This window comes from Daktulosphaira vitifoliae, unplaced genomic scaffold (genome assembly GCF_025091365.1).
Source record: "Daktulosphaira vitifoliae isolate Bord-2020 unplaced genomic scaffold, ASM2509136v1 Scaffold_1, whole genome shotgun sequence".
In the NCBI taxonomy this organism is placed as follows: Eukaryota; Metazoa; Arthropoda; class Insecta; order Hemiptera; family Phylloxeridae; genus Daktulosphaira; species Daktulosphaira vitifoliae.
Window position 1 is genome coordinate 14,063,624 of NW_026099572.1, and position 26,726 is coordinate 14,090,349.

A 26,726-nucleotide genomic window follows, 5' to 3' on the forward strand; every position below is an offset into this window, starting at 1 on the left:
CTACATGTTATGTATATTTTTTTTTTTGTGTTTGTTACCACTTTTTCTCAGCTCTCACCGAACGGATTTCTTTCAATGATACGTCAAAAGATCATAAATCGTATCTAGTCGAAGACATTACCCTTAAAAATTGAAAAAAATTCCCTCGTTTCTCNCCTCTTTACCCAAAACTTTCTTCAACTTCAATTTGGCTAATTATTCGAGTATTGCACAATTTTTGAACTCCTACAATTGGAATTCAACTTTTTCCTCTTTGGATGTGGATCAAGCAGTTAATTGTTTCATGGACGCCCTTCATTCCTCAATAATACAGTTTGTTCCTCAATATAAAATCCATTCCTCCTCATTCCCTCCATGGTTCAATTCTGAGTTAAAAAAAATAGTTTTTGAAAAAAGGCATGCTCATTATAAATTTAAAAAAACACCTTCTCTTATTAATTATCGTCATTTTTCACTACTTCGCGCACGCTATAAATATCTTTCTAAACAAAATTTTCGTAAATATACTGCTAAAGCTGAAAATTGCCTCCTAACAAACCCTAAATACTTCTGGAAATTTGTGCGAAAAAATAAATCTTCCGCTCTTCCTAATAGCGTTAGTTATAATAACGTAATTTCCGATAGTACACTATGTATGTCTAACATGTTCTGTAAGCATTTCTCCTCGGTCTTTTCTCAATCCTCTTCTCCTTCTCTTAATATCCTTCCCCATTTATTTTACGATCTCCCTAATAATGCCTCTTTTTCAATTGATGATGTTTTCAATGGTCTATCTAACCTTAATAACAATAAAGCTATTGGGCCTGATGGTATTCCTGGGAACTTTTTATTTAACCTTCGACATCTGATTTCCTTTCCTCTCTGGATGCTATTTCGAAAATCTCTTGATGAGGGATCTTTTCCATCCATTTTTAAAATTTCCTCTATTACTCCCCTTCTTAAATCCGGTGATCCAACTCAAGTTGTTAATTATCGTCCTATTTCTAACCTTTCCCATTTATCAAAACTTCTTGAGTCCCTTGTCTTTCAATCAATTAAATCCAGTACTAATAACTTTCTTATTGACGAACAACATGGTTTCCGTCGTGGCCGTTCTACTTTAACTTGTAATCTTGTCTTTCAATCATTCATTACTAACTCTTTCCTTAACCATACTCAAGTAGATGTTATTTTTACTGATTTTTCAAAAGCCTTCGATAAACTTAATCTTAATATCCTTTCTGAACTTCTATTCCANTCTTAATCAGGATATTAATAAGGAACTAGCAGTTTATGAAGCTTTTGGAATAATCCACCAATTTTTTAAAATTAAACACTATCTAAAGATTTGCATCGAAGCGTTTTTTTTTGATAGTGATTTTAATCACTGTCAGATATCATTATACTTGATCCAACTATGCCACGTCACCACTGTGCCGCGACCCCCCTGTGCTGGGTTTTTTTTTATTATCTAATAATGCAATCTGCTTCCGAATTATTGAGTTATTATTTAACTTGTATTCAGCAGCAAAACGTCACTAAGAAGAAAACAAAAACAATGGCGCTCTATTCGAAATGCGATCTAAAAGTAAAGAGTAAAGTCAGAAAACAAAAATCAAAATCGCTCTATAACAAAACTCTATAACTATACCTTTTTGATGAGAGGAGGACACCGTCGAAACAGAAATCAATGGCGCAGTAAGATAACACACTGCGAGTACAACCAGGCTATGGATATTTCGATATATAAACAAAAAGTAGCAGTCATTTTATTGTAGGTATTGGTATTATCATTTTGTTGTCATGATAAGAATTAATATCGGTTGAGTGAAAATATATATTATAAGAATTTTACTTTTAATCACATTATTTTATTAATTTTTCATCTTTTATATAATAATTAATAGAATAGTTTATGTTTGCATTGTAAAAAACTGCATTAACTCGAGAATTGCTACCAAAAATGATGATTGTAAAATGTTTAAAATACCAAAGGATTTTTCTCGGTTGTTTTCTTTTATTATAAATTAATAAAAATAATATTTGTATCTTAAAAAATCTATTCAATTGTTATAAAAAATGGTTACAAAATTGCAACAGAAATGATTTGTTAGACATATCAATTGATACATTGAATAAGTATTATATGGTTTTTTTTTTACATATTTTAAGGCTTACCATAATGAAATTTATCCACTTATGGAAACTTAATTATTCCACCCGATGTGTTTGTAAATTATATTAGTGAATTAGATAATATTTTACTATACTATACTGNAACAAAACTCTATAACTATACCTTTTTGATGAGAGGAGGACACCGTCGAAACAGAAATCAATGGCGCAGTAAGATAACACACTGCGAGTACAACCAGGCTATGGATATTTCGATATATAAACAAAAAGTAGCAGTCATTTTATTGTAGGTATTGGTATTATCATTTTGTTGTCATGATAAGAATTAATATCGGTTGAGTGAAAATATATATTATAAGAATTTTACTTTTAATCACATTATTTTATTAATTTTTCATCTTTTATATAATAATTAATAGAATAGTTTATGTTTGCATTGTAAAAAACTGCATTAACTCGAGAATTGCTACCAAAAATGATGATTGTAAAATGTTTAAAATACCAAAGGATTTTTCTCGGTTGTTTTCTTTTATTATAAATTAATAAAAATAATATTTGTATCTTAAAAAATCTATTCAATTGTTATAAAAAATGGTTACAAAATTGCAACAGAAATGATTTGTTAGACATATCAATTGATACATTGAATAAGTATTATATGGTTTTTTTTTTACATATTTTAAGGCTTACCATAATGAAATTTATCCACTTATGGAAACTTAATTATTCCACCCGATGTGTTTGTAAATTATATTAGTGAATTAGATAATATTTTTATAGAAGAATTTCCAATAATTTCTGTAAACAATGATGTAGGAAAAGAAATGAGAAATTTAATAAGTAATATTCCCTTTAAACATCCCTCTAAACAAATGTCTAAACTTTTATTATGAGTTTTTAAAAAACCTTTATATAAGACTGAGAATATTTAGTTCTTTAAAATTTTTAAACAAAAATATTTTATTAAAACCAAGAAAACATAGAAAACTTTTTACACTAAATCATTAAAAAATACATTTACATGTTTTAGATTATTTGAAAAAGTTTATATTATGTTTTATTTTATTAATTGTTTAATGATTGTATAATTTATGTGATGAATGTGTATAATGATTTTGAAACAGTATTATTATGTTAATTGATTCTTTTTGTTTTTAGCTTCAATGCAAATCTGAGAAGGTATTCATTTAACTATAATGTATTTTATAAAATAATTTATTCAAAATTAATGAAAAATTTTAGAAAAATTTGTATGAAATATTTAAAATATGTATTTTATTTCATTAATTTGAATTATCGTATTATTATACTATTTAAATATATTAAATACTTAAATATTTATGTAGTGTTGTACACGTTCAAGAATATATAAAAAAACATAAATGCCGTAATTAAAATTGTTACTTTATATTTTGAAAAAGGTATACACAATTTTAGTGTTGAAAAGTGGTCACATTGTAATACCTACATAAAAATGGTGTACTGATTCTAATCACCTCCCTATATTGACCATGTAATTTTTTATCAGTGTGCATTCTGTTTATTCTGTGGTATAACAGTAGCGAAACTGTTTTGCGTCCCAAGCCATGTACAGTCTGAAATTAACAGAACACATTAATATTAATACAGCCATTGCTATTAGACAACAGTTGAAAAATAAATATTTAATTAATGCAATTGCTATAATTACACATTTTAATAAATATTCACAATAGAAGTACAAAGATGAGTCTGAATATTTTAAAATTAAATAAACAATAATTAAAATGTAATAAAATGAACTCTATTGTTTGAGTAATAAATAATTTTACAAAGTAAATAACAATTCATTTTTTTTTAACAAATGAAAATGAATTACAATTGCAATAATTCCAACAGTAATAACAGCCAACAATCTTCAGCTCAGTAATCCGGGCACGACAAATGCACAATCTGAAAAATTAAAAATATATAGTACATCGTATTGGCCGATGTAGTACATATTACATTGTAATCACCAATAAATAAAATACTGTGTAAATAAAAATGTATAAATTGTACACACGCACAATAGAATATTATATATCAATATTATAATCAATAAATATATTGTATAATCTAATGTGGGACATATTGCACTCTGTAGACACCAATAAATAAAATACTGACTCATCTAACGGTAGATGTATGCTAAATAATAAAATTTATTTTATTAAATAAATATATATAAATTACTTGTACAATAAATCTAATAAGGATAACAACAATCAATTTCCAGCACAGACTTCCGGGCATGATAGATGCGCAGTCTAAAAATTACAAAATCAAATTAAAAACACTGCCATTACCATAAAAATATCAACAATTTAAAAATTATATTAATTACAACTGTTGTAAAATTATCAATCACACATATCAATAAATAGTCATTATAGAACCACAAACGTGTAAATAAATAAGTGTACATTTATACACATACGAAAAATATAAAAAAATGTACTAAAGTCAAGATGAATTTTATTGAATAAATAAATATGAAATTAATGAATAATTTTTAATAAATAATTAATAAATCAAAACGAATTACCTGTGCAACACATCCAATAGCGATAACAGCCAAAACTTCCAGTGAAGTCGTCCAGGCACAAAGGACGGTTCTAATTTCTAATAGAAAAAACTTGGTGTCGTAAAATTCGCTGTGAGGTCCGCAAAACTGTCGATTGGTACTGGTTTGGAAACCGCAGTCATAAAAGCCGAATTTTAGTAAATGCTTTAGATAAATGCTTTTGATGATTTGTTGACATTAAGTGTTTAGTTATGCCTAAAAGAGGAAAACATTTTAGATCTACAAATCGACACACAAATATTAATTTTTCTCTACCAAGAACTGGTAGAAGTTCTGATTATTCCATAGTACCTCTTAGATCAATGTAAGTTAATTTCAAACTAATTAAAAGCATTCAATTCAAATGTGTGATAAAAATGCTTTAATTTTTGGTTCATGAGAATACTTAATTGTATGCAATAATTGGTATAACAATGCTTGGATAGTTTATATTTGTTATTATTTTCATAAAAGATTTTTCTACAAAAATTTTTTATGCAAGATAATTTTTAAAAGTAGTTTAAAACCTCAATTAAAATATTATTGATAGTCAAGTAACAATAAATATTCAGTTACTACTACTTATTATTATTTATAAACTAGTCTCGCTACAGAAACCAAGAGTTTGCACTAATGATGGACATTTTCGAATATTTTAAACTATGGAATAGTATTCGAATTTTTTTTATACAACAAAATAGTTTATTTTCAGCATAAACTATCAAATATTTAAAAAACAATCGAATAGTAAGATAGTTAATATTCGATATTTTTCATCACTAGTTTGCACCGCGATCTGGAGAAGATGATCAATAAAGTGGTTTGGGTAGCAAGTGGTATTGAAATGCAAATCAGATTGGGAACGTGTAGTTACGAAAAATAGTCAGTTCGGAAGCAGTTAGTTTCAATGGACAAGTCGTATCGATCTTTTTAGAGGCAAGCCAATGACGAATATTTGGTTAGAGTATACTGCATGAACTTGGTTTAGTAACAGGCACTTTTAGTAGGGAAATCCATACGGTAGCAGGTAGTATCGGAAGAAAAGCCGGATAGTTAGTATATCGTTTAAACAATGGGCACTCATATTGATCCCTGTAGTCAAGCGGATGTCAGATATTTGATCAGAGTCCGGTTAGTAAATAATCGAAACGATCGCTTGTACAAAACAAACCCAAGATCTTGCAACGGGAGGCACGACACGATCACTCGGACCGATTAGGCCACAGATTACAGAAGAGAGTATCTAACTGCGATACATACGATAAATCCATCAGGTTCTGAAGAAAACAATAACAGGTGAATTTAAATAGCAGGTATAATGCGCGTCAGTTTAACAAGTATTGTTAATGGCGGTCAAGTTTATCGAACTCCGAATTGGAAAAAGACTCCATCAACTTCGAAAACGGACAGTGCGTACAGATGCTTATACTTTCGTATACTAATGTATTAAATTATTATTATGTAATCAAATACTTGATACTTAGTGAAAAAAATATCTAACGGTTAACGAATATAAAAAAAATTGTGATATTTACACGTAGAATAGTAATAATAAAATTACAAACAAAAATTGAATGTTGTAAAAAGAAAATATTAAAAAAACCTAGCACAGTGGGGTCGCAGCACAGTATGAACATGACATAGTTGGATCAAGTATAATGATATCTGACAGTGATTAAAATCACTATAAAAATACGCTTCGATGCAAATCTTAGATAGTGTTTAATTTTAAAAAATTGATGGATTATTCCAAAAGCTACATGATCTGCTAGTTCCTTATTAATATTCTGATTAAGATAAAGTATGTCGAATGAAAAAGGGATTATTAAAAAATATTATATCTCATAAAAAAATTGTATTGATCCTTTCACTTTTCAATAAGTTATAGCATTACAAAGTAAAATTGTAAAATATAAAATCGAGAATTTTCATACAAAAATAGCATTCGGTAACTATTTTCATCGTAAAGACAAAATAAAGTCCGATTTTTTTTTCTCCATAATAAAGTATATTACATTAGTTTTAATTTAAGATATAAAAGTGTCAGTATTTCAGGAACACTTTCAATAGTTAAGTTGAAAAAGTTAATTTTTTTTGAAAAAGATGTCATTTTAAATCCCCCCTGTGAGCATGTAAAGGTCAGATTTACAAAAGAAATATATCAAATGATATGTAAAAAGATTATGCATCTATAGTTTCCCCCATTTACGGGGAACGAGGGAAAATTGTTCAATTTTCGAGGGTAATTTCTTCGACTAGATACGATTTGTGATCTTTTGACGTATCGTTGAAAGAAATCGGTTCGATGAAAGCTGAGAAAAGTGGTAACATACACAAAAAAAAACACATCATGGTAAAACCAATACCTTCTCAGCTTCGCATCGAAGCTAAAATTACTTGACCACAACACCTCTCCCATAAAACTAAAATGCATTCTTACAGAATATTAAAAAATACCTTAAGTTACAATAATCCATTAATTTCTAAAATACATTTACAAAATAAGGTATTTTAAATTACGATAAAAAAATTATAATTTTTAGTTATATTTTTACTCATAATTACAATCAAAGTGTATTTTTATTAATACGCTTATATTAGTTTCACATTTATGTTGTGTGTTATTAAAAAGAGTTCATAATAATATTATTTGATTTTTTATGTAATATAAAATACAAAGTATCTAAGTAAAAATCAAAACAATCTAAATAGTAATGAAATGATAATATTGTCTATTTAGTACACACACAATGCGTAAATATTAAGTACATTGTTAGATACCTGATTTACTTTTATAAGCTTTCTTTTAAATAATGAATTGAATAAAGCAGTAAAATTTAATACGCCTCTGTAGTTGTCTATTAGATACTTCATTATGTACTCGTATGTTTCTATAAAAGAAAACCTGATGTTTAGAACCCCTTCAATAAGAATTTTCTCAATAACCGGTGTTTTATAAATTAAAAAGTTAGTTTCTATTATATTGCAACATATAATTTATATTAATCAAAATGTGTATGTAAAAATATTTTTACACTATCAAGATTAATTAGATTGATTAGATTTAAAGAACAGAAATTATATCTATAATTTGTGGAAGTCAAAGTGAAAGTGGCGTTAGTAAATTTTTGATTATTAACTAATTTGACCTAAAAATAAATATTTCAAACTCAATTATTTTTTTATAGTATCAAATAATTTTAATAAAAGTAAAGCAATATTATGGAATTTTAAAAACCTATATTTATCATTCTTAATAGTATCAAAATATTTCAAATGACTATTGTTATAATTCAAAAAAATATATATATAGCAGAAAGTTGGTAAAATATAAATGATGAAAATGAGCGATGAGTATAGTGAGAACCTGATGTTGTGGTTCTATCGGGGTCGTATGGTTCGAGGGTTTAGAACGACAAAGACAAGTAGATATAAAAATATATTAAGTTCCTCTTATAGAGGTAGAATAAACTTTTGTCTGGTTAGTTTCTAATGTCCTAACTAAGAGGCAACGAAACGGCGAAGCCAGTTCACGAATACCTCGGCAACGAGACGGCAGAGCCAGTCCACGAATACCAGAGCCTAATTTATACAGTAGAAATCACGCTAGGTTTTTTAAAACATCTTTAAGGCAACGAAACGGCAGAGCCAGTTCACGAATACCATATAACGTGATTATGTATAATTTCTTTAACCAACCAGTCAAAATTGACACTTTAAGATATTAATTTAATAAATGATCTATTGCTTTGTCATTCTTTACTCAAATTTATTAACTCCAAATAATTGGGATAACATAAAATTACTTACTTCTTTTATTCTTGTAAATTGCTTGTAAAATGATTTGATAATTATCTCGATATGTTTATATATGTTTAAAAGTATTTAATTAGCACTTCGTCAAAAGATAAATAATTAAAGCAAGTTCTTTTCATATATAAATAAAATGCATAAAAGTCAGCCGACAACAACACAGGGCTGTGACTGATAATTGTTACTTTTAATTCGAAGAAAACGAACTCTTTTGGTCGCTGTCACTTCTTCTTTTTTTTCGTCTCTCTGGAGTCTTTCCCTGACTCTCTCGGACTGAAAGGATTTCAGTGTTTTTTATAGTAAAATGATATTACCCCCAATCCAGGGATATTGTTGTCAGCGCTTTTAGTAATCTTTTTAGTTTATTGTATTAATTATGCATTACAGGATTATTATATTCAGATAACATATTTAACAATTGATAAATTGACATATATATATAAATAATAAGAAATTGTGTTGAACATCGTATTTGTTATGACAGATAAATTATTTGTTTGTTTACAAGTTATTTAAAATACAGATTATACATTTTTCATTAATAATTAGAAGATGCGTAATGCAAAGCATTGAGCATATTACTACACTATTCTAAAAATTATAAAAATTGACTAATACTACTTTTGCCCTAACCCCAAGATTTGTAAATAATTTACTTTTTAATAGCTCAGTCAGTAAACTTATCTGCCACTAAATTTAACATGTGAAGGTTTATACGTAATACACTCTAATTTAAAATCAATAAAAAAATACTTATAATATTTCAGAAGTAACTTTGGATGTCTAGCTATGTTGGTAATTGAATCAGAAAAATCACTATCGCTTGATATTTCTGACAAATATGTTACTAAAACAACAATACAATTAGAAATTTATGTGCACATTTTAAATGAATTAATTTTTAACTGACGAAAAATTTTAAATGAATAACTTTTTTTGAGAAAAATTTTATACAATCTCTAAATACGGCACCTGGTACTAGTGTATATTTTCAAAATATCCAAATTTGAGATATTTTATTTTGTTTCATATGACAAAATTCTGTTTTTTTTATTTGAAAAAAATATGCAAAAAGAGAATTGTAAAAATAAACATGTGCTCTTTTTACACTTATTAACTCAATTATAATTTCAAGTAATAATATAAATTAAATTAAACATTTTAATATTAATTAATTTATTTCTCTAAATCATTTATTGAATGTAGCAAAATATTAATTGAACAATAAATAGTTTTTATAGATATTATTGCATTAATAAAACTTTTTAATTTACCTTTACTTTAAATATAAAATTGTCAATAAATAAGAAAAGTAAAACATTGATCCATCTTCTATTTAATAATGTAGATGAAAAATCACTAATTGAAATTTGATCAGTATTTATGGTAGCATTAAAATTGCAAATTTCCTTATGAGGAAAATTATTTAGATTGTATGTATCACAATGAGTCTATTTAACTCGATTTCAATCAATAAAACCCTTGAGTAACAACATTAATAGAATTTCTTATGAAAAATTGACTATAAATCCTGAACGTTTGTTAATTTTACACAACGACCGTTACATTTCTTTATGTCGTAAGTCGTAAGTATTACCGATAATATCAGCAGTTGTTAAAAATAGATTTGGTATCAAACGTCTGATAATCGATTTACATTATGGTACAGTTTTGATAATACGCTAGCAATCAAAAATCATAAAACATATACAATTATTAGCCTTTAAAAAAAAACCTAGACAATTTTAAGACTTTTTCAAAAAAAAATGTCGAGGGATGGGTTACAACTATAAGATATGTACTTATTGAGTTATAAGTATTTTAATACATAGAGTAGGTATCTAGCATTGGTAAGTACAATTTCGTACAATTCGTAAAAATGTAAAAAATAAAAATATATTACCTAATTATTTGACTCTAAAATATTTAGGTGTACTACTGAGGTATCTTAGGTACACTTGTATACTTGTATAAAAACAAATAAAATAAAATTGACATGCGCAAGCCAAAATAATATCCTACTAAAAATTATGCGCGTGTATTTAAAAAATAATATATTCATAACTCGATTAAAAATGAACAGGTTTAAACGACATTTTCAGGGTACTTTTGGACTGTCTCTGGGTCTCTGGTAAAATTTTAGAATTTAAATCGAAAAACGCTGGCGGCAATGAGTGTATTTGATAAAATTTTTAAACGCTCACGGTGTGCTAAAAAACATTTTTTAAAATCGAACGTCGTTAAGTAATTTTTCCAGCATTGGCTAAATTTTCAATGTTTTATTATATAATAAGATATTATATATTATAACATAAATTATAAAATATAATATTTTATATAAAAGTATTATAATGTAAATAGACCAAAATAGGAGCGTACTGAGTAACTAGAACACGTAGCCCGTCGGGTAGTTCCTAATAGGAATCAAATAGACGTATTATGTAAGGTTTCCTGGAAGGTTGGTGCTGTTAAAGTAAAAACTGGCTATTTATAAATTTTTTCAAAATTAAATAATAAAAATGTATTTTTGTATTCTGTAAAACTAATGATTAATCATATTATTTATACTATAATTCACAAATAATACTACAATTAGTAAATGTTTAAATAATAGGATTGAAAACGTTTTTATAGAAGAAAAAAACATTTTGTTCAATGAAATCATCAGTTTTGACTTTTATAGGTAGTATTTAGACATTGATTTTTTTTATAATATATAATTCAAGTAGTATGAATTTGTATTAACTTTTGATTAAGTTTTATGTTTTTGAACGATATTTTTGTTTTACTCTGTAACAAACTTAAATATTGTTCCAACAGCTGTAATTTAATTAAAAAACTAATTTAATAAATTTTTTTTTCGTTTCAAAACCACCTAAGCTATCAGTATTTTAACACGCTTTTATTAGTTTCACGTGTATGTTTGTTGTTGTTTGTTGTTTGTTGTTTGTAAGTTTGTAACTCTCCAAACGTCACGCGTTATCGCATATTCCGTCGTCTAGACTAGACTGTTATACGCATTCACCCCTCCCCACGCCTCGTTCACCACACGACGGTACACTATTCCTATAAAAATTTATTTTTAGTTATCGTACCCGTACACGCGTGCTTGTCATCAATATTATATATATGTAAACAAATTTTTATTTTGACTGACCAATAACGCCCGCGTCTAATGCGCCTTACGTATATATATATATATTCCTACCGCCGTTTATACCTCGGGTATAACGTTAGTCCGACCCGCCCGGCCATAAAACACAGCTATACTTAGTGCATGATACTTTTACGTAGTTAAGTCGCATTATTTGTATAAATATATATATTCTAATTACTATTAAAATTAATATATTAACACGATTTATTCTAATTAAGAGATATAAAGTATTCATTCCGATTACGAGGGATGATTTCCGTATCGTCATTTTTCGTCACTACCTCCACGTTCCGGGAGTGAGTAATTTACGCGCCTGCTGCTTTCCTTGGATGTGGTAGCCGTTTCTCAGACTCCCTCCCCAGAATCGAACCCTGATTTCCCGTTACCCGTAACAACCATGATATTGATAGTAACTACTATCATAACATGAAACTAAAAAGTAAAAAATAAATATAGTTTAAAAAACTAAAAAAACACGCTTTTAAAGTACATCGAACTAAAAAGTTAAAAATAATTTTTAAAATAATTATGAACAAAAAATACTAGTATTATTGTGATAAAAGCGTCGGGCGCTCAATATACGAAAAATATGGCACAAAGCACCCACGCTTTTATCACAATAATACTAGTATTTTTTGTTCATAATTATTTTAAAAATTATTTTTAACTTTTTAGTTCGATGTACTTTAAAAGCGTGTTTTTTTAGTTTTTTAAACTATATTTTTTAGAAAAAACATTTCTAATCTTTGTTTATACATTTATTAAAACATATTATTATTATGATATCTATAGACAATGTAATACAGTAAATATTAGAGGCTGGTAGCGACTAGGCACGAAATACTTAATTGGGACACCGACTCACAAGTGTTATTATTCCTCCGAAAACAAAGGAACGGTCGCCATTCCGTTTATTGGTAAACATTAATGTATCGAATAATTACAATGAACGCTACTCTGTAGTGCAAACATTAAACATTTCTACGTGGCGCATTCGCAGTTTTTATTAAAGTGTTTGCCCGACGCAATATTCAAAACACATTTTATGTACAACTTAACAAACAACTAAAAATGACTGCACTACTAAGGCGGCCATGAAAAACATCCGTTTAATTACAGAAGAAGCCTAATGATTTTATTATCAACTTTACTATGTCGAGTTGGCGTTGGACTGTTGGATATTGAGTCATCCATTCATCAACTGAGACTGCTGAAAATTAATAATATTACGAAATTTGAATACGGATTGCTGAGTTATTCTCCCACTCAAAAATATATTATTGGATTGGCTTGACTGTAGTTGTTGAACCGACCCAATATTAGTCGGAGTGAGGGGGAATGTGTCATCAGTACGCATGTCACTACTCAAGACTCAGTAAAAACATCTCAGTAGAATAGGCTCGGCTTGAAATCAACTACACCAACACATAGATGGCCAATCGTTCGCCATTTTTATTTGTAATCGTCGCTTAATGATAATTTAAAACTATGCGCATGTGATAATAAAATCCCCAATAAATTTATAGTTTTGGCAGTCAAGCTATTCTTATTAATTTATATTTTATGTGCATCGACTATCAATTTTTAGTATCTAATCTGAAATTTGTAAATCATAGTAGCGTAATTTTTATTTTAACTGCTATCGTATCGATGTACGCTACAATTGCTGAAAACTGGTTTGAGAATGGAAAAAATGACCTCAAGCATTGATGTAAGTATGTGTATATTTTTTTTTATTATTGAGTGTATTATCAAAAAGAGTGTCAGCCTAATGACCCTACTGATTGGAAATCCAATATTATTGGTGGTATTTATAGGATAATCTGGTTTAGTATTGCAATTTTTTTGTCTGTTTTAATTTATGAATATTTTTTTTGTTGTGGAAATAACATAAATACCATTCAATATTTCTGATCAAATTTTTTAATTATGTCCGAGGGAAATTGAGAAGCCAAGATGTTGAGGTTGCTTGATATAGAAAAAATACAAATTAGGACTCAAAAATGTATAATTGCATTAAATATAATTGTAATTTTCATACATTGGGTATAATATAAAATAATTTAACAAAATTGAGTACCTTATAGATATTAAGAAATTATATTTCGTAGTTCTTAGGTATAATACTTTAAAGAAAGTGTTAACAGAAGTTTTATACAAAATAAATAATGATTATTTTTCAGATAATAAAAAATTTATTTCATACTGTCTCACAATATGGATTTTTTAATATGCATAACATTACACAGAATATTTTTCTTGATTTTTTATTATTTTATTTGTAGATTTATGTGTAATACTGTGAACTTAATAGTATTTAAAAACAAAAATTTTGATAAAATATTAAAGTAAAAATATATTTAAGAGAAAATGGGTAGATTAATATATTTTAGCCTGTAAGTAATGACATTATCTTTCAAATCTCTTATGTATATCATTTTATATTTTGGATATACCTTATCTTTAATCTGTTTTTATCATTCATTAAGAAACAATTTTTAAATTATATTGTTTTTTAATTATGTATATAATTGTGTAAGAACATTTTTGTTGCTGTGCTATGAGTAAGTCTACAAATCTATTATATTATTACCATTTTTTCTTCTATATAATTTGTTTAAACAGTTGTTAATCAAATGCAATTCTTTTTTTTCTTTTTAATGAACACCATAATCGTAATGTAACAAAATAAATTATTTCAATTGCACTTAGAAAACTAAACCCCATAAATAATCCAAGAAGTCCTCCTGTGTTGGCTATAAATGATTAAATTATTATTAAAATTAATTAAATAATAATACAATAAGAATTGTGTACATTATAATTTATACTGAAATGTTATATTTCATGTGTTTCATACACTTATAGTATTAAAAAATTTCACATGATATTACACCAAAATTAAATTTTAATAAAGATAATTTAGACCATTCTACTTGTCAAATACAGATATTTAAGCAACTTTTTTCAATAATTTACTAATAAGTTCTAGTGTCGATGTCAAGTAATGGCGAGTTCAGTACATAAAAAATTTTTTGTAGTAAAAAAAAACATTTATAGGGCCCTTATAAGCAGGAGCGCTTTGGCAAGTGTATTAACTGTGTTACTCTTCTGCAAGTCTTGATGAATTAACAAAATATGTTTAAATTAAATATAAATATTTGGATTTTTCTCTATTTCTATATGACCTTTTAAATTACTGAAATAAGTAAAATAAGTGTTGAATACAACATATTATATACATTAGAGACTTTTCAGATTCATTTGATATAAAATTATAAATGAAACATTTTTTTTTTGTTAAGGTAAATAAAAATTGAAAAAATTAGTTTGAGATTTTTAGTTTTGTAAATCTGATTTTTAGTTATAACTACTCAATCAGTGGTGGCAGAAGTTTTTGTGGGGCAAAATAAATTACAACTTATATAGGGCCATAAGTAATATGATTTCAGATCTGCGGTGCCTGAGACAACTACCATTACTGCCCTCTGACACCATACTTAACATAATTTACTTATTATCACTCAATATTTGTATCGCTTTTTTTCTTATTAAATTAGTGTCATTATATAAGTTGGTTTATAATTAAATAATTTTATGAAAACATGAAATTTTTTCTTTATGACTAGGTATTTGTCTTACATAAAAATTCAGTGAAACCAAATAATTCTCCCTTTGTATAACCAGTAAATTGAGTTTCTTCAAAAAAATAATGTACTACTGCCATATTTTTTCTATAGAATAATTTGTGTGTTAGTATTTTATTATGTATAAATTAGTACAAGAATTGTATTATTCACTTAAAGTATGTGATATTTCGTCCACTTAAATATGTTTCTTTAATTTTGTAATTACTTGACAAAGGTGTTGAAGATTGTACTTTATTATACCCAGTCCAGTGACATCCTGGTAAACATGTACAACTAGATAAATCTGTTCCATTCAAGAATGAATTCATATTCATGATTTCTGAGCTGAATCTTAATTCCATTGCTACTACAAAAATGAAAACAAAATCATTTAAACATAACTAATTATAAATAGACAAAATTTCCTATTTTATTTTTGTTTGACAAAAATAATAATTTTTTTGAAGTAGATAAAAAAGCAATTACATTTTGCTCTATCTGAACACGGTTCATCTTTTTTTCCACAAATTCTGGTAAAATTATCTTCTATAAACACATTTATAGAAATATGAATTGCTAAATGTTAAATCAATGCTAATATTTAAAAATATTGTTTTAAGAAGTACATTATGTAATCTTACTTGGCATGTAATACATAACACACTGACAAAACTTTAATGTAAAATTTGCTTCACATTCCATCATACAGTTTCTTTGAGTATATGTTCTGTAAAATCTTAAACGTTTTTCTGCTGAATACACACATTGTCTTTTTTCTTTTAATATTGATGCCAATGTAGGTGTGGCCATTCCGACTGATGGATGAATTTCTACTGAAGTTTCTTGGCCAGGGGGTATATAACTACCAAACGATGATATCTTTGGTGTTTCTACGGGATTATGTAACATCACCTAAATAAAAAATGTTATATTACTAATACTTAGCTTATAATAGCATAATAATCTACCTTAAATCCATAACTAACTTCTGACGAACAATAGTATTCATCTACTTCAGCATCTAGGACAATAGTTAAACCTAAATGGTTTCCAGCACCTAAAGGTCTCCAAGGTGTATAATTAATAGGCGTGTTAAGAGGATATCCATCTTCAGGAGTCCAATTAGCTGAAGGATATTTGAATGTAACATTTAAATCAGATGCATCTTTAGGATTTTTAAATATTAACTCTGATCTTAATCTATTAAATGAACAACATAACCCTTCATCTGTAAGAGATGGATGAAATAACTCTGTACATTTAATAGGTTTGCTTGCCCATAGACAAGTAATAACCATTTCATGACATGGTTGAGAAACTCTGATCATAAATTTTTTGAAAGAATCCCAATCTCCTGTATGGTTATCTATTAATGAATCAAGTAATAATGGTTCTTCATCACAAAAATCACTTAGTAGACGACGATCAATATTACTTTCAAAATTTGACGTTCTATAAATTTTTAATTTATACTTTCAATTGAAAACTTAATATCAATAATTTTGTTAATTACGTTTCAATGATATCTTGTGCCACTGATTTTCTAGCATTATTCATATTACAGATTGTAATAGCTGGGAATGGTATGCTGGTAAGTTGAGTTGCTTTTGGAGAAAGGCTTATTATGACCGGCATATCATTCCATTTATGAAAAAGATTGGCAATAAAGTAAGTAGCTGTTATTACAGCTAAACAAAACGATATCATCCAAAAACCTCTAAAACCCATTGTATACTTAACTAGTAATTTAATTTAATTTTAAAATGATAATTTAATTAAGTAAATTAAAATATCTATATAATTGTATTATAAAAACTTGCAGTGATGTATCCAAGACTTTTTAATGAGGAAGGCTACTACAAAAATAAATTTTAGTGAACATTTCTTAGGTAATTTTTAATTAAAAATTTTGGTTTAGCAAGGTCAATTGAGTGTTTTTTGACTCCCTCTAGATATACCACTGATAATTTGTTTTTATGTTAAAGTAGTTTCAAATTACCTTTCACTAGCACTTAATTTGTTATTTCCAGCATATCGTAAACCATGTAAAGTAGTATTTATGGAGTAATCATTTAACATATTTCTCCATTTTATACCAATTTTCTTCTTTCGTGTCTTACGTTTTAGCCACACTTCAGGAGTACTAAAAGTAAACCGTGTGTGAGTTTTATTAGTAGGTTGTTTAAAAGGTTCAAAATCTTTTATATATGTATTTATAAACATTATGTTTTGTTATTAATTAAATGGATAAAAAATAAATATTTTTAAGTAATATTTTATAAATAAAAAATAATAACTCTTAAAATTTTAAAAAGTAGTTGTAACTACTGATACTTTTGAAAGTTTAAAAGAAACTAAAATTAGTAAAAATGTTATAAAAATATATAATTTTACCTTATTGTTTAACTTTAATTTATTTAATAGGGTATTATGTATTATCTAGTGGTAAATATTATTTCAATATGTCAGTTAGTTTTTTTAATGCAAATCAAAATATTGTTAAAAGGGAATAATTTAAGTAATTGAAAATTTACAAAGAAAATATACTATGACTTAAAATGAATTGATTGAATCTGTATTAGTTTCATAATATTGATGTTGTTAAATAATTATTATAGGATAATATGGAAGAATCAACTGAAAAAGAAAAAGATATAAGGGATGAACTGGATAAAGCTAATGAGTAAGAATGATTTTAATATTTTTTATACTTTATAATGATGTAAATGTAATTTATTATGTAAATAGAATTTTTAAAGAAATCTTTTGTAAAGCTCCAACATTGATTAAAGATCTGAATGATGATTCAGTAGATATTGATTTTAAAGAGTGTGTAGCAGACCATTTAGACCTATTAAAGAGTAACTAATATTTTTATGTATTAAATTTATTAAATTTTATTAATAAGTGGTTATTAATTTTTAATTATTTAACTATATTTTAGTTGATGCCAAATTAAAAGAAGGAAAATATGGTGCATTAGCTGATGTAATTATTGATATTAGAAAGACCCTTTTAAACTGTTACAAATATTATGGAATAAAAAATGAAAACACTTTAAAAGTTTTAAAATTTGAGGAGTTGTTAGAAAAAACTTTTGAATGTCTTAACGAGTAATAATATTGTTTTTTGTACATTTTTTTTATTAAATTTTGTATATTTTCATTTTATTTGGTAGAATGAAGTAGAGTAATTGTAATCAAATGGAGTAATTGTAATAGCATTTTTTTTAATGCACAAGTTTTTATTTAAACTTACATTTAATATGATAGCAACACTATAAGGACCAAAACTTTTGAATTTAAGAAAATCTGTTAAATATTTTAAAAGAAAAAAATAAATTTACAATAACCCCATTTGTTTACAATTATCCTACTTAATCTTATATTTAAATGATAAATATGTTTTTTTTATTATTTAATATTAAAAAAAAATGAATCGTTAATTTAATTAAGGTTACATTTTATTGTATAAAATATTATAACTCATTCTGTTTTTGGAATATAATTAGGCATGGAGGCTTAGCCTTCCAATTTTTTTTCTATTTATATTCAAGAGGTACTTTTTTCATTTTTTACTAATAGCTATTACTAAAATATTTTTAGTAAATTAGTATTAAATTATTCATGATAGTTAATTTTTGCTTAATTAACATAATTTATATTTTTTTAATTATTTCAAATTTAATAATTGATAACTTTTTTTGTTTTACTTCAAAAATTTTCATTTTAGGTAGCTGTAAAATTTTTAATTATTTAAAGAACAATTTATAAGTAAGCAGAGTAGATTTTATGTTTCTATAACGTTTTTCTTACAGAATTAATATACTAATTAAAACATACTTAAAATATTGATTTAAAATTAAAGATATTTAATTCAAAAAGCCGGCACCAAAAATTAAAAAAAATATTGTGCATATGTATTTGGGAAACAATGTTAGCCACAAATGATAAATTCTTATTACATAATCAAAACATCCTATATTTACTCAAGATACTTTGTTTAGACTAGTAAATATTTTATTTATATTCCTAGAATTAACTATAATAGTTATTTATTACTGTTACAGGAATCTCCGTAAATCAGCAGATGTTCAACTAACTTTAAAATTATTGAATTTGGATAATAAACCAGATTACAAATTTAGATATCCTAAAAGTATACTTATTTTTAATAAATAACTATTATTTTACTACAAAAAGTGTTCTTATATATACAGGGTGATTTGTTTATCACAGCCCCCTACTTAATTACTCACAGAATAAAAATAACATTTTTTTTTTTTAATATCTTTAATTACATATTATTCTTGAATTATTATTGTTGATAAAGTCATAATTGATAATAAACACTGAGTATCTGCAAATAGTGATGCCATAAAAAAACAATTAGCTATTTGCATTTATAATCCCTTATATATACATATATATTGTTTTCAAAAATTTAAAACTTTAAATTTTTATATCTACCAAACAAGTAAAGTTATGATAAAAATTTAAATGTCATTTACTATAAAAATAAAACCTCAAACATTTTATTAAATTCAAAATATGTTTTTTCTTTAAAAAAAAAAAAAAACAAAATATACACTTATGAAAACACAAAGTTTATTACAGCCTTACTGGGCATGAAGGATGTCTTAAAAAGTATTACATAGCTAATAATTCAAGAATATGCAATTAAAGATATCCAAAAAAAAAAAAAAAAGTAAAATTATTTTTATCTTGTGAATAATCAAATGGATTATAATAAAAAAAGAATTTATATATTTTTATTATACCCATAATGTGGTTTCAATAAAACTTATTTATTGATATATTTTTAATTAAAATAAAAATTTATTTTAGATTGTTATGATTCTCTATTACTAAGAAGCGTAGCACATTGTCGCCCAGAAAGATTAAAAGAATATCATAAAGTACTCTCTAATACTTTGACTACTGATGAAGACAGTTCTTCATTATTAGAAGAATTATTAAATTGGGAAAATGAAGTTTGTTTTAATGATCATTATCGGTACATTAGTTCAATGTGGGAGGTATATAAATTAAATAAATAAATTATAAAAATATTTCCAATTTTTGAAATAAAAATGTTTTTAGCTTCCTGAAATAGGAAATTTAATATCAATTTTATTCAGAGAATTAGATTTTGAAATAATTAATCAAGGTGAAATTGAAAGAATGTTTTTAATGCCAAAAGAATCATTGGCGATGTCAAAAATTATGACAACTTTATTAATACCAATAAAAAAATTAAAACACATTGATAAAGTTATGCCGTACAAAGTGTGGTCTGAAAAATTGTCAAAGAAAGTATCAGAGTGGTACAAAGTGTATCATTCAAAAAAAAGAAATAAAGTGAATGTATGTATTAAATTACATTTTATTTGCACATTTAATGACTTATATTTTTATTTTAGAATAATTTGATACAGGTTATTATACTACTCTATTCATTATGTTACTGTTAATTTTTCTATTAACTTGTAGTTAAATTATGATGTAGATATTTCTTATTGTAGAAATACAGTATATTTCTCTCATATTACATTTTCATCAAAGTTTCACAAATCCTATTATTACTACTGTTCTTATAATAAAAGGCGTTGATACCAAAAATATAAATTTCAAGAAATTAAATTGAATTTTTATCATTCAATATGTTATTTTATACTTTTTATTTTAAAAATGGTCATAAATTTATGAATATATAAATAAAGTTAAATTTATACTAAAATTTATTATTTTGAACAAATTGATGTATATCTTTCTTAACTAAGAAAATGTTATAAAACTACATAAAAATAATAATAATTTCAGAAAAAAAGTTTTAAACAGTATAATCTTAACTCTTTATGATAGGGTAACCTATACCAATAGAAAACTGATTTAATTAGTACAAGACGTATAAATAATTAAAAAAATATATTTAAATTTTATTTTTATTATTTTTTAGGTTTTAAAATCATTAGGAATCCATCCAGATTTTTGGGCAGTTATAGGTGATAGAAATCCTTTAGTCCATTTTGATTACTGTGAATTATCTTATTTAATGAAAGTTTGGCTAATAAAAGGACTTTGTGATTATGTGATTGTAAGTTGAATTATTAAGTAATGATTATAAGTTAACAAACATTATTATTCTACTATAAAGTAGAAAATTCAATTAGCTGATGAATAGAACTTGTGTTTATGATAATTACTTTAATATTATCAATTAAAATTTAATTTAATATTTCAATTTCTCACAAGAATTATTCTAATAAAAGATCATATCAAGTCACTAGCATTTTTTGTTTGAATTATTAATAACATACTTCCTAAAGTATTTTTATACCAGAGTGTTTGATTTTTTATTAATAGTTTCCATAAAGATTTTTGTTTTAATATTTTTACAGAATATTTTATCAATAATTTTCTTATTTTATCAAAATATATTTTATTTGCAGAATAAATATAAAACTGTTAGTGACATTGTAGTAAATTGTAATGAACGCCAGGAAACAATTTGGAAGAATGAAATGGAAACTGAAGAATATTTCTATTTTAAGACTATACCAGACCTAAGATTATATTATTATCAAATTCCTAATGATGAAGTAATTAAAGATAATATGTTGTAAGTTTTCAAATTTGATTTAATATTTTCATTTTATTTAGCCTGATTTAGATTTTCTCAATATAGAAGAAGTTGATGAAGAGGATAGAGAAGGAGCAGTACAAATTATATCTGGTAATATTATTAAATTACTTAAATAAAAAAAATTAATTTTTATGATATAATTTAGGCATACATAGTTTATTCCGGTCAAGATCTCGTGTGAAACCAAATTCTAATAATTTTAAATTAATAGCAGACTCAGTTCAAGGCATACGTTCTTTCATTAATGCTCTTGATACTGATGATACATGTGTTCCTGATAGCTTAATTAACTCCCTAGAAGATTTTGTTGTTAGACTTGAATCAGAAGAATGTAATCTAATAGTTTTGAACAATAATTCCAAAATTAAATTATTTAAAGACTGGAAATCTTATCCTGAAAGATCTAAACATGATGATGATATATTATTTTGGGAGGAAAAAGAAACAAAACAATCTAGAAGTGATACAGGTATATTTTTTCCTCAATTTATGGTAATTATAAATATTTGTAATATAAATTTGTACGAGTGCTTCTTAGTAACCTAAAAATACATTTCTTAAATTTATAATCGAGTAGGATTTGAAAAGTTTCAAAAATAATATTTTTTACAATTTGTTAAATATTTTCTTAATAATACATTTGAGGTGTGGAAGGATCAAGTGATTTAAGTATGAAAAATTCAAAATCAATTTTTACTACATCAAATTAATCTATGTATGCATGACAATACTGTTAAAAATATTCAACTTCAATAACTATTTATAAATTTAAAAAATGAGTATCCAATGATAGATTTCCTAAAAACTCCTTGGGAAAAATGAAATGTTTTTTATTGATATTCTAAGAAAAAAATGTTTGGTCTTAGATGTCACACCTCATTTATTTAATATACAAATATATAAAGAAATTTACAAAATAAATTTTAAAAGTACTGTATTATTTTTTAGTAACAAATGAAGAAATAATACAAGAGAAACGTAAAAGAAAAGTAGTTATACATCAAGAATTTGATGTTGACATTCATGACTCTGATGAGTATTTTACTGATAAAACCAATGAGTCTGTTTGTGATTTTTCTGATTCTGAAGATGAATGGGGTGTAATAAATCAAACTAAAAATAATAAATCTAAACAATTGACTCAAGCTCCATCTAAAATTGTTGAGTTAGAAAAAAGGTTAAGAGAAGAAAGTAAGATACCAAAGAAACGTCAAAAAAATAATTATATTTTTAATGATATTGCTGATTCTAATGCATTAGACTTACCTGATGATATAAAATGTGTCAATGACACATTAAGTAATAATAATATTTTAGAATGTAAGCAAGTAAAAGAAAGTAATGAGTCCCTTAATTCTTTAAATAAAAATATAATATTGCATGATAAAAGCAAAATTCTAGAATCTAAGCCATTGAATAGTGTTGAAGTTATTACACTTGATGATGACAACTCCAACAGTTGTGATTATACTGATACTAAAACCAAAAACTCTACTGAAACTAATGACATTATATCAATCCAAGATGATGATGATCAAATAATAATAAGTGATGATGAAGATGATATTCAAATTGTATCTGTAACTCCGAAACTATTAAAAACTCCAACTCGTGATACCAACTTTAAACGCAATAATTCTTATGTTACAACTAATAAATCATTGACCACATATAGAAAAAGAAATCAAGCCATAACTACTAACTTACCCAAACTACCACCAAACGTATCAATTATACCAGCAAATGTTCATTTACCAAAAGATATTCAAGTAACTGTTGTAAAAAAACAACAAACTACTATTGCATCACATTTTAATGCCACAAAAAGGTATTCTTCTACAAAAGCTAATGGTTTTTTATCAAACAGTTCAAGAGAAGTTAATGTTAAGTGTAAAGTGATATCAAAGTCAAATTTTAAAGGTGAAGTAAAATTTTATGTTAGTTTACCAAATGGTAATCATCATCCTGTTTCTGATGAATTAATAAATCAGTATTTAAAAGAACATAATAATAGATTGCCTGATTATTGGTTAGTACCATTACCTATAGAAGTAGCTAAACAGTATGGATTTTAATTGATATTTATAATCGTTTTGGTACTGTAAATATGTACATTTATTGATTTAATTGATAAGCATTAACATATTTATTTCTAACAAGAGACTGAGATTTTTTTCTATTTCTATTGTACATTTTATTTTTGATCCTATGAAACTTTATATCCTATGGTACGAGTAAAACTTAAAAATTAATTATATTAAAATTGTTAATATTGTACAAATGTTATTATATAATGTTTTGTTAAATATAAATGTTAAAAAATAATAACATGGTATTATGTTTATTGCAGTATTAATTACAGAAAACTAAAAACATTAAATAACATAGATACAACGTGGAAGGGGTAATACAATTTTTTGCTTGAAATCTCATTCGGGATAAAATTTTATTTATGCCTTATTTTATACTATTTAAGTCGCAATTTTGAATGTTATTACTATGGGTGTATATTTTCCTTTTGAACATTGGATTATTATCAATAGTACGATATTTATAGTATGACAATGTTTTTTAAAAATGAAAAAATTTAATTTGTATAAATAATTTTAAAAATAATAACAGAGGACAACAAATAATAAAAAAAAATTCTGTTGTCTTAAACATTGAGGTGAGTTCTGTGTGGAATATCCAAATCTGACTTCAAATATTTTGTATCATGATTTAGATTTTAAATAATTACTAGTTATTAATTAAAAATTGATTAAACAATCAAATCATCATAAAAGTTCAGGTACTGAAACCTATATTCTAACCGAAACCAAAATCACAACCATACAACACAAAATCGGTTTCTATAACCGAAACAAATCGTTTTTCAAAATCGAAATCGTAAACAAATTTAACGATTTCAGTCCCTGCAAAAAATTGAAAAACAATTTTTCTAAAAAATTTTTATATAATTTGATGATTAAAATAAACCCCTTTTAACAAGAGTTTTGCAAAATTTGAGGCTTATATTTCTAGTATTAGTTAAACCGTTTTTTATAGACCTTTAAATTCATGTTTAATAAATATTTTTTAAATAAAAATATAAACTCTCCACTGTGACTATTTTTGAAATAATCTCATGATTATAAAATTGCTGTTAATAAATAGATAATCTAGTGTAAGTAATTAAAAAATATAACTTTTTATATTTTTTATATGATAATTAATTGACAAAAACCAATTATGAAAAAAAAAATATGTACAGCTCAAAAATTCGAGGAGATTCCATTTTATTTTTACAAAAGCGTCATTTAAGGTGTGTCATCCTGGGCAATTGCCTTACTCTAATTTATAACGAATGCTGAGGACGGTCAATTCGCACTCTTGCTGATTGTGCCCTACTTTGAGCAAGCTCATTCCTTGTTAAAAGCTAATTTATATTGTAAGGAATTTAATGAAAATGAATTTTTATTCAATGACAAAGACGCCTAATATTTTATTTTTAGTCATTTAAAATACAAAATAAATCCGATTTTAACAACATCATTGTTGTAATAATCAGTTACAACACAGATTTTTACTTCACTATTGATAAACAAAACATTGTATTTCAAACAGCCTGTGCCTCTTAAAATAAAAAGTTCTCTGATTATCTATTTATAGTATTTAAACCTTAGTTACNGAATTTAATGAAAATGAATTTTTATTCAATGACAAAGACGCCTAATATTTTATTTTTAGTCATTTAAAATACAAAATAAATCCGATTTTAACAACATCATTGTTGTAATAATCAGTTACAACACAGATTTTTACTTCACTATTGATAAACAAAACATTGTATTTCAAACAGCCTGTGCCTCTTAAAATAAAAAGTTCTCTGATTATCTATTTATAGTATTTAAACCTTAGTTACTAATATTTTACAAAAATAGTTTATATGTAATTTTGAAACCAAACGAACGTTTAAAACGATATAGTCAATTAGATAACTGATAACACTAATAACTTGATTCAATAATGATTTCGTTGTAAGTTTTTTTTTTTAATTTTTTGTATTCTTATACTATGTTAAATAGACTATTTGCATTATTAGCTTCGATGCGAAGCTGAGAAGGTATTAATTTTACTATGACGTATTTTTTTTTTTTTATGTCTGTTGCCACTTTTCTTCAGCTCTCACTGGACCGATTTCTTTCAAAAGTACGTAAAAAGATCACAAATCGTATCTAGTTAGAGAAATTACCCTTAAAAATTGAAAAAAATTCCCTCGTTACCCGCAAATGGGGGAAATATCCAAAAAAATTACAAATTTAAAAATCGGTAAATTTTGTCTTTTTTTTCTTAAAACTTCCATAACTTTTTGAAAAATCAACAAATCAACATAATTTTTTTTTATACTAAAACCTCAGATATTTCCCTTTCATTTTATATCATTTTTTTGAAAATCTAACACTTAACCTGCTCATTGGGGGAGATTTAAAATAGCAACTTTTTTACAAAAACTAACTTTTTCAACTTAATTTTTGAATATATTCCGAAAATACTGCGTCCTTTAAACATATACCAAATGAAAGCTTATTTTATGTACTATAAAATGGAAAAAAAAATTTGTCCTGACACTTTATCTTCTACATTTAAACTGCTGCCGTAGTTAAAAAAACACTATTTTTTGTTAAAATTTTCAACTTAAAAATGCTATAACTTGTTGAAAAATGTATATATCAGCACAAATTTTTTTTTTCTAAATACATTATAAGTACATCTTTCATTTGACATACTTTTTATTAAAATT

The 26,726-nt window shown here is 25.5% G+C and overlaps 2 protein-coding genes and 1 long non-coding RNA gene across 6 annotated transcripts; 1 reads left to right on the forward strand and 2 right to left on the reverse strand.

The window, feature by feature from the left end:
- Positions 1-3,531: 3,531 nt before the first annotated feature.
- LOC126894355 (uncharacterized) lies at positions 3,532-4,859 on the reverse strand. Its single transcript, XR_007701384.1, has 4 exons — positions 4,682-4,859; positions 4,330-4,403; positions 3,974-4,047; positions 3,532-3,710 (listed from the first exon to the last, which is right to left on the reverse strand). It is a non-coding gene; the product is annotated as an uncharacterized LOC126894355 (long non-coding RNA).
- An 8,125-nt stretch (positions 4,860-12,984) lies between these two features.
- Positions 12,985-24,209, forward strand: LOC126894346 (uncharacterized). 4 transcript variants are annotated; one of them, XM_050665289.1, is made up of 12 exons: positions 12,985-13,384; positions 17,917-17,981; positions 18,047-18,159; positions 18,243-18,411; positions 19,368-19,456; positions 20,146-20,336; positions 20,401-20,664; positions 21,257-21,394; positions 21,750-21,899; positions 21,961-22,033; positions 22,089-22,412; positions 22,892-24,209. In XM_050665289.1, exons 2-12 carry the CDS (start codon positions 17,923-17,925, stop codon positions 24,016-24,018), a joined length of 2,697 nt encoding a protein of 898 aa, XP_050521246.1. In that variant the 5' UTR covers positions 12,985-13,384; positions 17,917-17,922; the 3' UTR covers positions 24,019-24,209. The 4 variants fall into 4 exon arrangements, with proteins under 4 accessions (XP_050521246.1, XP_050521245.1, XP_050521248.1 ...); XM_050665288.1 differs by having other exon boundaries at positions 12,985-13,380; XM_050665291.1 differs by lacking the exon at positions 12,985-13,384 and adding an exon at positions 13,504-13,674.
- Positions 14,234-17,542, reverse strand: LOC126894348 (pickpocket protein 28-like). Its single transcript, XM_050665294.1, has 8 exons — positions 17,298-17,542; positions 16,812-17,015; positions 16,267-16,750; positions 15,940-16,210; positions 15,785-15,844; positions 15,470-15,665; positions 15,312-15,403; positions 14,234-14,425 (listed from the first exon to the last, which is right to left on the reverse strand). The coding sequence occupies exons 1-8, from the start codon at positions 17,519-17,521 to the stop codon at positions 14,298-14,300; spliced, it is 1,659 nt and encodes a 552-aa protein (XP_050521251.1). The 5' UTR covers positions 17,522-17,542; the 3' UTR covers positions 14,234-14,297.
- Positions 24,210-26,726: the final 2,517 nt, after the last annotated feature.

What these genes read in the sequence shown, in the direction of transcription:
- LOC126894346 (XM_050665288.1), top strand. Translation starts at nt 13,354, where the DNA reads ATGGAAAAAATGACCTCAAGCATTGAT. An exon ending in GAACTGGATAAAGCTAATGA is followed by an intron (nt 17,982 to 18,046) that starts GTAAGAATGATT and finishes TTATGTAAATAG; the next exon opens with AATTTTTAAAGAAATCTTTT. An exon ending in ACTTTTGAATGTCTTAACGA is followed by an intron (nt 18,412 to 19,367) that starts GTAATAATATTG and finishes TTACTGTTACAG; the next exon opens with GAATCTCCGTAAATCAGCAG.
- LOC126894348 (XM_050665294.1), bottom strand. Translation starts at nt 17,521, where the DNA reads ATGTTTATAAATACATATATAAAAGATTTTGAACCTTTTAAACAACCT. An exon ending in GCACAAGATATCATTGAAAC is followed by an intron (nt 16,751 to 16,811) that starts GTAATTAACAAA and finishes AAAAATTTATAG; the next exon opens with AACGTCAAATTTTGAAAGTA. An exon ending in TGGTTTCACTGAATTTTTAT is followed by an intron (nt 14,426 to 15,311) that starts GTAAGACAAATA and finishes AATCATTTATAG; the next exon opens with CCAACACAGGAGGACTTCTT.